The sequence below is a fragment of the Leucoraja erinacea genome, chromosome 7, assembly GCF_028641065.1.
Source record: "Leucoraja erinacea ecotype New England chromosome 7, Leri_hhj_1, whole genome shotgun sequence".
Classification (NCBI taxonomy): Eukaryota; Metazoa; Chordata; class Chondrichthyes; order Rajiformes; family Rajidae; genus Leucoraja; species Leucoraja erinaceus.
In genome coordinates, this window is record NC_073383.1 from 71,770,016 (window position 1) to 71,785,522 (window position 15,507).

The window sequence follows — 15,507 nt, forward strand, 5'->3', positions numbered from 1 at the left end:
ACAGTGCTAGAGACCCAGACCCAATGTCTGTATGGAGATTGTACTTTCTCCCCGTAACCTCGTAGGTTTTCTCCACTGCTCCGTTTCCTCGCACACTCCAAAGATGCACAGGTCTGTGTGTTAATTGGCTTCGGTAAAGATTGTAAATTGACCCTGGTGTGCAGGATAGTGCTAATGCGTGGGAATCGCTGGTTGGTTCCCACACTCTGGTTTCCACCCACACTCCGAAGACGTTCTGGTTTGTACGCTAATTGGTTTGGTATAAATGCAAATTGTCCCTAGTGTGTGTGTAGGTTAGTGTCATGTGCGGAGATCGCTGGCCGAACGGCCTGTTTCCTTGCTGTATCACTAAACTAAACTAAACACAGAGTGTTGCTTGCCTCAAACATGCAACCAGGAGTGGTGTAGAGAGAAACTGCAGATGGACACACGGATGTGGCAGGGAATGGGGGGAAAAAGATCACTAGCAGGCAGAGGAGATTAGTCAACGGCATAATAGTCAGCAGGGTCATTGTGGGTCAAAGGTGCCTGTTCCTGCAAAGCACTGTTCTATCTTCTCAGCTATTTACCTTTGCAGAAGCATCTAACACCAGAGAGAAAACTTTTTAAATAATTGCTAGAAATATTGAAGGAGAAATTAGGAAAACAGTTATTTCACTCAGAGGTTGTGAGGGATCACAAACCAACTCTCTGGAAGTGCATTGGAAGCAGAAATCAAAACCATAATCAAAAAATACTTGGAGATGTATTTGAAGGGCTATGCCCTCAGGGCTACTGATCACATGCTGATTAGAGGGAATAAGATGTGTTATACATTTTCTATTATTTTCAAACAAAAGGTTCAATTGTCTCAGCTGCATATTCTTTCAATGAACCTCCATTCTTTGCTTAGTCTGAAGAAGGCTCCCGATCTGAAACATCACCCATCCTTTTTCTCCAGAGATGTTGCCTGACCCACTGAGTCACTCCAGCACTTTGTGTTTATCTTGGGTGTAAACCTGCATCTGCAGTTCCTTGCTTCTACTCTCCTCCATTCTTTCCTGATCAGAGCAAAGTCAACGTCAGCCTTAAGACTAAATGAAAGGCTCCTGGAAGCAAAACAAGACGCGAACCATGGATATTATGTTGAAACAATAAAATACTGGTTCGGCCACACATGCATTATTGGCCCTAAATTTCAAAAAGCACACAGACAGGAAACAAAGAGTAGGAATTAACAGGTCCCTTTCAGAATGGCAGGCAGTGACTAGTGGGGTACCGCAAGGCTCGGTGCTGGGACCACAGCTATTTACAATATACATCAATGATTTGGATGAAGGCATTCAAAGTAACATTAGCAAATTTGCAGATGACACAAAGCTGCGTGGCAGTGTGAACTGTGAGGAGGATGCTATGAAAAGGCAGGGTGACTTAGAGAGCTGGGTGAGTGGGCAGATGAAGTTTAATGTGGATAAATGTGAGATCCAATTTGGTATCAAAAACAGGAAGGCAGATTACTATCTAAATGGTGTTAAGTTGGGAAAAGGGGAAGTGCAGCAGGATCTGGGGGTCCTTGTTCATCAGTCTATGAAAGTAAGCATGCAACACAGCAGGCAGTGAAGAAAGCGAATAGCATGTTGGCCTTTATAACAAGAGGTGTCAAGTATAGGAGCAAAGAGCTCCTTCTGCATTTGTACAGGGCCCTAGTGAGACCACACCTGGAGTGTTGTGTGCAGTTTTGGTCCCCTAATTTGAGGAAGAACATTCTTGCTATTGAGGGAGTGCAGCGTAGGTTTGCAAGGTTAATTCCCGGGATGGCGGGACAGTCATATGCTGAGAGAATGGTGCGGTTGGGCTTGTACACACTGGAGTTTAGAAGGATGAGAGGGAATCTTATTGAAACATATAAGATTGTTAAGGGTTTGTATACGCTAGAGGCAAGAAACATGGTCCCGATGTTGGGGGAGTCCAGAACCAGGGGCCACAGTTTAACAATAAGGGGTAAGCCATTTAGAACGGAGACGAGGAAACACTTTTTCTCACAGAAAGTTCCACAGAGTGTGGAATTCTTTGCCTCAGAGGGCGGTTCTCTGGATACTTTCAAGAGAGAGCTAGATAGGACTCTTAATGATAGCCGAGTCAGGGGATATGCGTAGATGGCAGGAATGGGGTACTGGTTGGGGATGATCAGCCATGATCATATTGAATGGCGGTGCTGGCTCAAAGGGCCGAATGGCCTACACCTGCACCTATTGTCTATTGTCTATTGGAACAGTTACAAATCTATAAGCAGTTTTTCATACAAAAGAAAAATCAGTCTCTGCTGTCTGTGATGGCTCTTTCCTTTGACAATCAATGTTAGTTCATGGCCATCAGCGCTCTTTCTGGTTTATATCTTCATTGGGCTTCAAATATTTATTTAGGAGAGAATGGCCTCAGTCATTCAATGTGGCAGCGCATTCCTTCTTCGAGTGTCTCGATGCATAAATGATGTTACCCTACACTCTGTTATTAATCATTTTAAATCCTCTCCACTGACTCGTAAACCAGAGCTTATTGATAATCTTCTCAATCAATAAAACTTCAGCTAAATCTCACTTTCAAGGTTTGAGTTTTCTTTAGAAAAATATATATTTTATTTATTGGCGTCTACTTTTGATCGAGAGTGAGTGTAAACACTTAACACTCGGTGCTTTGCAGAATGATGTCCAATTTAACTTGAATAATTTGTTTGTTTAAATCACGTTGTCAATGGGATTAAGCTGCACGTATTCTGTATATTTTGTTCCCTCTCTGCAGCGGTACATGAGCAGTCATGTGAAGCTTACAAACATAAAGGGAACACCTCAGGGTTCTTCTCCATTGATCCCGATGGCAGTGGTATTGTAGGACCTCTCCTTGTCTACTGTAACATGACAGGTGAGCCACTTTTCGCATTTATTTCGAGAGGACTAGAATACAAAACCAGAGATGTAAAGTTGAGGCTGCATGAGGCCGCATTTGGAGTATTGTGAGCAATTCTGGTCCCAACATCTGAGGAAGGATGTGTAGGAAGGAACTGCAGATGCTGGTCTAAACCGAAGATCGACACAAAATGCTGGAGTAACTCAGCGTGACAGGCAGCATCTCTGGAGTGAAGGAATGAGTGACATTTCAGGACAAGACTCTTCTTCACCCGAAACCATCTATTCCTTCTTTCCAGAGATGCTGAGTTACTCCAGCATTTTGTGTCTATCTGTGGAAGGACCTGCTGGTGCTGGAGAGAGTCCAGAGGAGGATTACACGAATGATCCCAGGAACGAGTGGGTTAACATATGATGAGCGTTTGACAACACTTGGCCTCTGTTCGTTGGAGTTTAGAAGGATGAGGGGGTACCTCATTGAAACTTACCGAATAGTGAAAGGCCTGGAAAAAGTAGATGTAGAGAGGATGTTTCCACTAGTTGAAGAGTCTAGCACCTGAGGCCATAGCCTCAGAATTAAAGGACGTACATTTAGGAAGGAGATCAGGAGAAATGTCTTTAGTCAGAGGGTGGTGAATCTATGGAATTCATTGCCACAGAAGGCTGTGCAGGCCCTCAATGGATATTTTTTAAGGCAAAGATATATAGATTCTTGATTAGTACAGGTGTCAGGGGTTATGGGAAGAAGGCAGGAGAATGGGGTTAGAGAGGGAAAGATAGATCAGCCATGATTGAATGGTGGAGTATATTTCATGAGCCGAATGGCCTAATTCTGCTCCTATCACTTATGAACTTTCCATTGCACTTGCTCCAGAGAGACAATATACCAGGTTCTTTGGAAAATCCCGAATAAAAGAACGTGGTACATACAACATCCAGAGAATTGTTTTATCTTTTCCTTTGTTCTAGTTTCTTGTTGACTGTTCATGGAAGAAGACTATAAAGTGTAAAGTGAAACATACTAGTTAATTATCATTTGAAGAAGAAAGATAGTTAGGTCCTGGACCTGCCAATGATAGAATCTCCACCCAGTCCATATTATAATTTCTAGTGGAGGTCGATGCTACCAAAACTGTTCCCAAACGATGCTACTGTTGGTCAAAATGCCACACGTGGTCAAAATCACGTGAGGAATAGATCAGGTAGATGCACAGAATCTCTTGCCCAGAGTCGGGGAATCGAGAATGAGAGGACATAGGTTTATGTTGAGGAGTGAAAGATTTAATAGGAACCTGAGGGGTAACATTTTCACGCAAAGAGTAGTGGATATATGGAACGAGCTGCCGGAGGAGGTAGTTCAGGCAGGTACTATCGCAACGTTTAAAAAACATTTAGGCAGATACCTAGATAGGACAAGTTTGGAGGTATATGGGCCAAATGCAGGCGGGTGGAATTAGTGTAGATGGGACGTTGGTGGGTAGGGAAAGTTGGACTGAAGGGCCTGCTTCACACTGTAGGTTTTGTGAGTGCCCTGTCTATACTCAATCCTTGGGATTACGGAATTAGTCCCCAATGAACCTTTCTCGTTATTTCAGTCTCTAAGTGATATACTGTGTATTTCTTTTTAGTTTAGTTTGGAGATACAGCATGGAAACACATTCTTCGGCCCACTGAGTCCACACCAGCCATCAATCTCCTGTTTGCCCTTGTTCTATGTCGTTCCACTTTTGCGTCCACTTCATACACAATGGGGACTGTTTGACAGAGGCCAATGAACCTACAAATCTGCATGTCTTTGAGATGTGGGAGGAAACTGGACGAGCCATGTGGTCACAGAATGAACGTGCAAACTCCACACTGACAGCGCTCAAAGGTCAGGATTGATCCTGGGTCTCTGACGCTGTGAGGAGACAACTCTACCAGCATCACCACTGTGCTGCTTCTTCCTACAACTTTCCCATTGACTTTTCATTATCCTGCTTTCTCCAAAAACAATTTTTTATCTCTGAAGAAGTGGTCTATACACATGCCCCGTACTTTGTGCATTCATCTTGGTATAAATAATGAGAACAGAAAGGTATAGCTCCTCTGACTAATCTGGATTGCGGTCATTTTGTTTTGCAGATTAAATCTGATTGGAAAATGTACTGAGTGGAAATATTAATTTTCCCACATTATTCTTGTGACAAAGTCAAACAGGTTGCAATAAATGATCAGATAACTAGTCTACTCTTTTTTAAGGAAAATGCATGTGAAGACAGAGGAGACAGACACAAAATGCTGGAGTAACACAGTGGGTCAGGCAGCATCTCTGAGAAAAGGAATAGGTGACATTTCGGATCGAGACCCAAATCATCACCTATTTCTTCTCTCCAGAGATGCTGCCTGACCCACTGAGTTACACCAGCGTTTTGTGTCTGTCTTCGGTTTATGCAGTTCCTCCCTACATATTTTGTCTGCAGACAGACGAGATTCATTTAAGTTTGCATCATGTTTGGCATAGACATTGTGTGCCAGAGTGCCTCGTTCCTGTGCTATACTGTTCTGTGTTCTATGTACACAAAGGACAGCTTAAGTGACACATCTGTCCATAGAGTCATAGAGTGATACAGTGTGGAAACAGGCCCTTCGGCCCAACTTGCCCACACCGGCCAACATGTCCCAGCTACACTAGTCCCACCTGCCCGCGTTTGGTCCGTATCCCTCCAAACCTGCCTTATCCATGTACCTGTCTAACTGTTTCTTAAATCTTGGGAATATCCCTGCATCAACTACCTCCACTGCCACCTTGTTGTCCATGCTGACATAGGATGGGACATTGTGGACGGCATGGACCAGTTGGGCCGAAGAGCCTGTTTCCGTGTTGTGTGACTCAATGAATGTGAGAGACTTGGTTCAAATGGCATTATCAATTGATCACACTGGTGATCACAGTGTTAGGGTATTTAAAAAAGAAATAATCATGTTTTTATTTCTTAATTAAAAAAATAGAAGATAAAACATGGACCGTGATCCAGCATAACAACACTGAGCTCACCGCTGTGCAAGGCTCCACTGCAGAAAGACCTCACCATGCCAACTTTAATTACACTGCCAGCATGGAGCAGCTTCAAGCTATGATCAAGAGCATGGACTATTGCGAGCAGCAAATGGCCTACCACTGCAAGAAGTCACGTCTTCTAAATACGCCCGGTAAGTGCAAGAACCACATCTTATCAATCTACTAATGTCGGAGCGTTATAGTTCTTGCACCACCGTGCCACTTTAGTTTAGTTTTGAGATACAGAACCGAAACAGGCCCTTCGGCCCACAGGGTCCACACCGACCAGTGATCCCCGCACATTAAAACACACTTGGGACAATTTTACCGTTATACCACGTCAATTAACCTACAAACTTGTGCGTCTTCGGCGTGTGGGAGGAAACCGAAGATCTCGGAGAAAACCCACGCGGTCAGGGGGAGAACATACAAACTCCGTACACCCGTGGCCAGAGGTCATTAAGACTGTAAACTCCTATCACACCAGGGACTAACTTTTACTGTACCACTCTACTGCTTTTTTTAAAATTGCTGTTTTTTTCCCTTTTTCCTTCCACCCACAATATTTAATATGTAAAATAATATGTGATTCTGTTCCATTCTGTTGTAGTCTGTTTGGTTGGTTGTTTGTTTGTTTGTCTTTTTGCACAAAGTCCGCGAGCATTGCCACTTTTCATGTCACTGCACATCTCGTATGTGTATGTGACGAATAAACTTGACTTGACTTGACTTAACCCGGGTCTCTGTAAACGCTGTAAGACAGCAACTCAACCGCTGCGCCACTGTGCCGCCCTTCATAGAAACATAGAAACATAGAGAATAGGTGCAGGAGAGGCCATTCGGCCCTTCGAGCCTGCACCGCCATTCAATATGATCATGGCTGATCATTCAACTCAGTATCCTGTACCTGCCTTCTCTCCATACCCCCTGATCCCTTTTGCCACAAAGGCCACATCTAACTCCCTCTTAAATATAGCCAATGAACTGACCTCAACTACCTTCTGTGACAGATAATTCCTTCTAATTCTTTCTCCAACTTTCCGATTGGCCTTTCATTATCCTGCTCTCTACAAAAAAAATGTTTATATATAAAGAAGTTGTGTATGCACTTGCCCCATGTTCTGTGCATTCATCGTAGGTATGTAGAATGCAAACAGAAAGGTTCAGCTCCTCTGACTAGCCTGGACTGCAAACATTTTGTTTTGCAGAATGCATCTCAGAATGCCTCTTTTCTTGTTGGCACAGGGAAAGGATCTACTGTGAATTTAACCTTAATCACAACACATTACATCTGTTTAAAGCTGTAATGTTGTATTCTTGCTTTGCTATCCCAGGAAGAAGAGGCCCTTTACAATTTATCTATAATGATCATGCTAAATTAGATCGTGACAACAGGACACTGAGTTGAGGAATGTAAAGCAGATTTGAAAGTCAGGGAGATATTCATTGTGCCAAACCAATTATTCTAAATCATCAGTTATTTTCGTAAGTTCTTGGAGCAGAATTAGGCCATTCGGTCCATGAAGTCTACTCCGCATTTCACTCATGGCTGATCTATCTTTTTTCCTCACAAACCCATATTTCTATGGGTAGATTTCTCCCCATAACCTGACACACTTGCTATTGAAGAATTTGTCATTCTGCACCTTAAAAAATATCCATTGACTTGGCCTCCACTGCCATCTGTGGGAATAAATTCCACAGATTCACCACACTTTGGCTCATAATTATAATGCAATGAATGTATTGAGTATGTTTTGAATCTGTTTTACTGGATAGTCAGCACCCTTTCATGGCTCTGCGGTATTCTCTATCCCTGGGTGGCACAGAGTGTACCTAGGGTACAATAATGAACAAAGCATGTCAGCATCGGGGACAGTGGCATGAAGCGGACATTGAAATATTCTGCTGCTTTAGCTGAATTTTCAGTTGTGTAGAATTTGGACTTTATTTTTGCTTTGTCAACACATTGTTCCATCGAGCATTGGAGCCAAACTGAGATCCCTGCAAAATCTGATAAATTGGCTGCCATCAATTGTGCAAAGGCATTGGCATAATGTCCTTCCAAAAACGAAAATGATGCATTATGTTCCCATGCTCCCAGGCACTTAAAAAAACAAACCAAAAATAGATTTATTCAAGTATTTACAAGACTATTTACAATACTAAATAATTCAAAACAGAACCCACCACCATAGTACAAGTAAAACAAATATTCTTGAATGTTTAAGAAGGAACTGGAAAATCGAAAGTACAAAAAAATGATGGAGAAACTCAGCATCTATGGAGCGAAGGAAATAGGCAACGTTTCGGGCTGAAACCTTTCTACAGACTTATTCTTGAATAACTATTTCACACTCCTTATTAAGGATGCATTCCACCCTTCCCCCCTACGGTTCCCAGTGGTCACGAAATCCCCCAGGGTGCCCGTGAACAGCGTGTCGTCTTTCTCTAATACCATCCGGGCGCAGACTTAACCCCCGGAAAAATGGTCAGGCAGCCGGCTCGGGCAGAGCCCTCTTGCACTTGGCGGCGCGACTCACGGTAGCCTGATGGGAGAACTCGGAATGCAACACACCTGCGTCACATTGCTGGGCAGCATCCAGGTCTTGAATGCACACTTCCAGTTGTGAACGCACACTCACCCACTCACTCTCGCACTCACTTACTGCCACACACACTCGCTCTCACTCACACACTCATATACTCTCACGCGCATTCACTCATACACTCACTCATTCACGAACACACTCACTGACACACACTCACTGACACACACTCACTGACACACTCTTTCACACATTGATATACGCTGACTCACTCATTCACTGACACTCTCACTCACTGACATACACACTTACTGACACACCCACCCACTCACTCACACTGACACACACGCACACACTCGCTCTGACTGACACACACACTCACTCCAATACTCACTCACTCACTGACACACACATTGACTGACACACTCATGACACTCACTCACTCACACACTCATTCACTCGCTCACTGACATGCACACTCACTAAGACACATTCACTCACTAACTCAGTCACTCACTGACACACACACCGACTCACTCACTGACACACTCGCTCACTGACACACTCGCTCACACACACGCACTCACTCACGTGTCACTTACTCACACAACATATGAACATTCACTCACTAACTCAGTCACTCACTGATACGCACACACTCACTCAAACGCTTAATTATAGGCACACTCACTCGATCACTTCTACACTCACTCGCAGAGACACTCAAACACACACATTCATTCACAGGCACACACACACTCACTCACACACTCACTACACTCACACACTGACTCACTCACAGGCACACTCATTCACACACTCACTCAGGTGCACTTACTCATTCACAGACCGTCACACTCTCACACATTCACACACCCACAGGCAGGCTCACACACTTACTTACTCACTCTCAGACACATTCACTCTCCCAGCCACCCTCACTCACTCACTGGCACACTCAGTGACACACACACTCACTCACACACTCGCTCATTCACAGACACTCACTCTCATTGACACGCCCACTCACACAGAGACATTCATTCACTTCCTCACAGATACACACACTCACTCACTCGCCCACTCACACACACTGACAATCACAGGCACACTCACTCACTCTCAGATGCGCTCACACACAGACATACTCACGCTCATTCACTGACATACTCACACATTTGCACACTCACAGACAAACTCACATTAATTTACTCAGTCACAAGCACTGTCACAGATGCATTCACTCACTGACACACACACACTCACGCTCCGATGGGCACACTCACACATTCACTCACAGAACACACCCCCTCTTACAGACACGCTCACTCACTCAGACACACTCATTCACTTCCTCAGCCACACACTCACTCACTGACACACACTCACAGACACGTACACTTGCTCACTTACTCACTGACACACTCACACTTACTGACATACTCACTCTCCCTCTCACTCACTGACACGCTCATTCTCTCATTCACGGACACACTCACTCACATTCATTTTCAGGTGACATTGATTTCATGCGTAGAGCAGGAAAGGGTTGATTGATAATGCTGTCGATGCTGGCAATTCTTTCTGGGTCACTCAGTTAATGGGCATTCAGACTCTGCTGAGAGGCCTGTTTCAGTGTCTGACCCCTGTGATTCTCTGACATTTGCATCGCATGTGATAGGGTCACTGTCAGCTCTGTTGAAATCTGAGAAGCCAAGTTTCAAAAGCGGATTTCAAAATGCAAAATCTATTATATCGCACGTTTAGCAGAGGATTAAGGTCAAATTTCTACCTAAAATTAATTTGGAGTTTGTTCGGCTGTGTTGGAAACAGGATTTAAGCAAAACAGCAGTTACATCTCCCGATAAAGGCAGGTATAATTTTCCAGTAAAATGCATTAATGGATGATAATTACACGAGTGAAATTATGTACCTGACCCTGCAACACTACAGTGATTGATGGCAAAATTACTCACTTATCTCCATTCTGGCCAGAGCTGGATTGTTATGAAGTGCAGCAGCTAATAATCTAGCTCACTACACCACCAAGTGGTTGAATATATTATGTATTACCTTACATAGTCTTTGCAAGTGTATCCAAGATTCAAGATTCAAGAGAGTTAATTGTCATGGGTCCCAGATAGGACAATTACATTCTTGCTTTGCTTCAGCACAACAGAATATTGCAGGCATAAATAAAAACAGAATAGATCAGTGTGTCCATATACCATTGAATATATATATATATATATATATATATATATATATATGTATATGTGTATATATATATATATAATATACACATATAAATAACCAGATAAAGTGCAATAGGCTATTAAAGCTCAGAATTTTGTTTGAGTTGAGTTTAATAGTCTGATGACTGTGGGGAAGTAGCTATTTCTGAACCTGGATGTTGCAGATTTCAGGCTCCTGTACCTTCTACCTGAAGGCAGCGGAGAGATGAGTGTGTGGCCAAGATGGTGTGGGTCCTAGATGATGCTGCCAGCTTTTTTGAGGCAGCGACTGCGATAGATCCCCTCGATGGTAGGGAGGTCAGAGCCGATGATGGACTGGGCAGTGTTTACAACTTTTTGCAGTCTTTTCCGCTCCTGGGCGCTCAAGTTGCCGAACCAAGCCACGATGAAACCGGTCAGCATGCTCTCTACTGTGTACCTGTAGACGTTCCAGAGAGTCCTCCTTGACATACCGACTCTCTGTAATCTTCTCAGGAAGTAGAGGCGCTGATGTGCTTTCTTTATAATTGCATCAGTGTTCGGAGACCAGGAGAGATCTTCAGAGATATGCATGCCCAAGAATTTGAAGCTCTTGACCCTTTCCACCATCGGCCCGTTCATATAAACAAGACTGTGGGTCCCTATCCTACTCCTTCCAAAGTCCACAATCAGTTCCTTGGTTTTGATGGTGTTGATAGCCAGGTTATTGTGCTGGCAACATTTGGTCAATCGGTCAATCTCACTTCTATACTCTGACTCGTCTCCATCAGCTAGGACAAATGGAAGACAGGATGCAGGTTAAGTTTAGTTTTTTTCAGAGATACAGCGCAGACCAGCGATCCCTGCATATTAACACTGTCCTACACACACACTAGTGACAATTTTTACATTTACCAAGCCAATTTACCTACAAACATGTCATTCTTTGGAGTGTGGGAGGAAACCAAAGATCTCGGAGAAAACCCACTCACGTTAAGTGGAGAACCTACACACTCCGTACAGACAGCATCCGTAGTCGGGATCAAACCCGGGTCTCTGATGCTGCATTTGCTGTAAGGCAGCAACTCTACCGCTGCGCCGCCGTGCCGCCCCACTTGTTTGAGTGAACTGCAGCTTCCTTTATTTAGTAAATACTGGCAGCATGGGTGGTGTGAGCAGGTAGTGAGGGAACTTGTTCTGGGACCCCAGCACCAGCTGTTGAGCCTTCCTGAGGTGTCGTGGGTCTAACATAACAAAGCACCAGTGAAAGGAGGTGCCCACTTGATAACGGCAATTATATACTTGTATCTATATGATTACAGTTAGATATAGCTCAGGGCTAACAAAATCAGAGGATATGGGGTGAAAGCAGGAATGGGGTACTGATTGTGGATGATCATCCATGATATTGAATGGAGGGGCTGGCTCGAAGGGCCGAATGGCCTACTCTTGCACTTATTTTCTCTGTATCTATGTTCTCTGTTTCGATCTATATAATTAGTATTTTTAAGTGCTAGTTAACATGTAGGTAGCTGTTTTTGCATGCAGAGTTATTTTTTGTCCTTAGAATAAGTTGGCATATTCAGTTAGATAGTTAGATAATACTTTGGCTTTGGGCTTTGTTTTCTTAGTTAACGCTTATCCTGGAGTCATTACACAAGTACTTTGTGTTTTAATTGTAATTTGCAACTAATACATACTCTCCCAACTCAGCAACACATGCTCTGTGGGAAGACACAGAATGCTGGAGTAACTCAGCGGGACAGGCAGCAGCTCTGGAGAGAAGGAATGGGTGACGTTTCGGGTGGAGACCCTAGACCCGAAATGTCACCCATTCCTTTTCTCCAGAGATGCTGCCTGCCCTGTTGCATTACTCCAACATTCTGTCTATCTTCGCTGTGAACCAGCATCTGCTCTTCCTTACTACACACAACACATGCTCTGCGTCAGCAGTTAATCTGGCTGTAACGCTGCACAGTGCAAATCTCACACAAACGGTGCATTAGCAGCGAGTTATTGACGAAACTTGCACTGACAGATTATGTCAAAGGCTTGCATCGCCAGTGAAAGTGGATTCCACTGCAGTTTATTTTCCTGTTTCGGCTTGGTTTCCTTCAGTGTTTTTAGTTTTAGTTTTAGAGGTACAGCACAGAAACATGTCCTTCAGCTCAATGGTTCCATGCCGAACGGCAAAATAATGCTATCCTACACACACACTAGGGGCAATTTAATTTTATTTTACCTATGCAAATTAACCTACAAACCCTTATGTCTTTGGAGTGTGGGAGGAAAACGGAGCACCCAGAGAAAACCCACGCAGGTCACAGGGAGAACGTACAAACTCCGTAGAGACAGCACCCGTGGTCAGGATCTGCAGTTCCTTGAGTCTCAAAGGCATTGTTGATAATGTGTTCTAGAAGGAACTGCAGATGCTGGAAAATCGAAGATTGACAAAAAGGCTAGAGAAACTCAGAAACGTTTCTGAAGAAGGGTTTCGGCCTGAAACGCTGCCTATTTCCTTTGCTCTGTAGATGCTGCCGCACCTGCTGAGTTTCTCCAGCATTTTTGTTTCCCTATTGTTGATAATGTGCTCTTCTTGCTAATCTGGTACACTTAAAGGTCCAAAATCCAACAGGATTTCATATAAATCATTTTTTTTATCATTGCCAAAATGTCTAAAATGTCTAAAATCAGTATTACAATATCTATATTACTAAAAGTCTCAACTTGACCACTTCCTGTTGCACTGTATATTGATTTTAGAAAAAAACGCTGCAACTTACGGCTGTGATTTTAGGCCATCTTACTCAGAGTCCCCCTACGCTGCGCAGGACGAGAGGATTTTTCCCATCGATAAAAAATAAAAGAGTTATTAGTGTTTAAAAAACGTTGAGATTCTCTCTCCTGAAGGCCACGCCCCTCCCGGAGGGACTATAAAACCCAGAAATGTGGAGGTGCCTCAGTTCTCTGCAAGATGGGGGAGCGAGAGGTTGCAATTCTCAGTCTGAGCTGTGAATAACACTGAACACATGCCTACTAAATAGTGAGTAGTTTTACTGACCTGCCAGTGCCCTTAATGTGGTTTGAAAAGGTATTTTGAAAATGCATAAGTGTGTTTTGGTTTGAAAGTGCTAAAGCTGTGTTGTCTTTGGTTTGAAAGTGCTAATGCTTGGTTGCCTTTGGTTTGAAAGTGCTAAATCTGTGTTGCCTTTGGTTTGAAAGTGCTAAAGCTGTGTTGCCTTTAGTTTAAAAGTGCTAAAGGTGTGTTGCCTTTGGTTTAAAAGTGCTAAAGGTGTGTTGCCTCTGGTTTAAAAGTGCTAAAGGTGCGTTGCCTTTGGTTTGAAAGTGCTAAAGCTGCCTTGCCTAATTAAAGCTAATTAAAGCTGCCCTGCCTAATTGCCCTGCCTAATTAAAGCTACCTTGCCTTCTATATAATTACAAGTTTAATCTTGACCACTTCCTGTTTGCGCTTTATATTGATTTTAGAAAAATGCATCTTGCTTGAAATGGTATGAAACTGCACGTGAATTTGTTGGCCTTGCACCCTGCTTGAAGTGGAATTTCAAGGAATAGCCGTGAGTCAACTGCAAGCCCATCAGCCGTGAGTGAGTGAGCTGCCAGCCCAACAGGCTTGAGTGACTGAGCCACAAGCCCAATAATCCATTCAGACCACAATACCCCTACTAGCCCTCTGGAAATCAGTCCCTTCAGTGTGCACAACACCCATACTAATGCTCCAGAAAGCCCTTACTGAACACCAATATTGGAATTGGTGGAGAGTTGGAATATTGTGTTGGGGGACCAGCCCTCTCGTGTGATGCTGGGACCCAACGGGTCCCACTTAGTCTGGTGTCAAATAAATTCTGAAGAAGGGTCTCGACCCGAAACGTCACCCTTTCCTTCTCTCCAGAGAAGCGGCCTGTCCCGATAAGTTACTCCAGGTTTTTGTGTCTATCTTTGGTTTAAACCAGCATCTGCTGTTTCTTCTTACACAAATAAATTAATCTCTGGTCTGATAGTTCTTAATATGTTAGCCTATAGTACTCAGTCTCAAATTCATTCCATTTGAATGTAATGTTTGGGCTCATTATTATGATATCCAGCCGGTACCCACATTCATAGTTGACACGTATTTTAACCCCATTCATACACCTAAATCATTTTATGTCTTTGCCTAACAAATACCTATCAGTCACAAATTTTAATGATTATTGTGTCATCCAGTGTTTATGTTTGTGTGTACGTGGGAGAGAGTGAAAGAGAAGGAGAGAGAGAGATAGTGGAGAGAGTGTAAGGTTGAGGGTGAGAGGTGAGAGAGGGAGGGGGATGGGGAGGAGGGAGGGGGAGAAGGAGAAGGAGGGGGGAGGGGGAACTGCTTGAGTACACCAAATGACTAGTGACTCGTGGGATACCGCAAGGCTCGGTGCTGGGACCACAGCTATTTACAATATACATCAATGATTTAGATGAAGAGATTCAAAGTAACATTAGCAAATTTGCAGATGACACAAAGCTGGCTGGCAGTGTGAACTGTGAGGAGGATGCTATGAGAATGCAGGGTGACTTAGACAGGTTGGGTGAATGGGCAGATGCATGGCAAATGCAATTTAATGTGGATAAATGTGAGGTTATCCACTTTGGTAGCAAAAACAGGAAGGCAGATTACTATCTAAATGGTGTCAAGTTGGGTAAAGGGGAAGTACAACGGGGATCTGTGGGTTCTTGTTCATCAGTCAATGAAAGTAAGCATGCAGGTACAGCAGGCAGTGAAGAAAGCGAATGGCATGTTGGCCTTTATAACAAGAGGAGTTGAGTATAGGAGC

At 43.6% G+C, this 15,507-nt stretch overlaps 1 protein-coding gene across 1 annotated transcript in view; it reads left to right on the plus strand.

Moving 5' to 3' along the window:
- LOC129699106 (contactin-associated protein-like 5) overlaps positions 1-15,507 on the plus strand; it is a 682,034-nt gene that overhangs the window by 391,422 nt on the left and 275,105 nt on the right. Inside the window, exons 12-13 of the mRNA XM_055638765.1 lie at positions 2,779-2,898; positions 5,874-6,074. Coding sequence (XP_055494740.1) covers positions 2,779-2,898; positions 5,874-6,074 — 321 coding nt within the window. The remainder of the gene's footprint in view (positions 1-2,778; positions 2,899-5,873; positions 6,075-15,507) is intronic.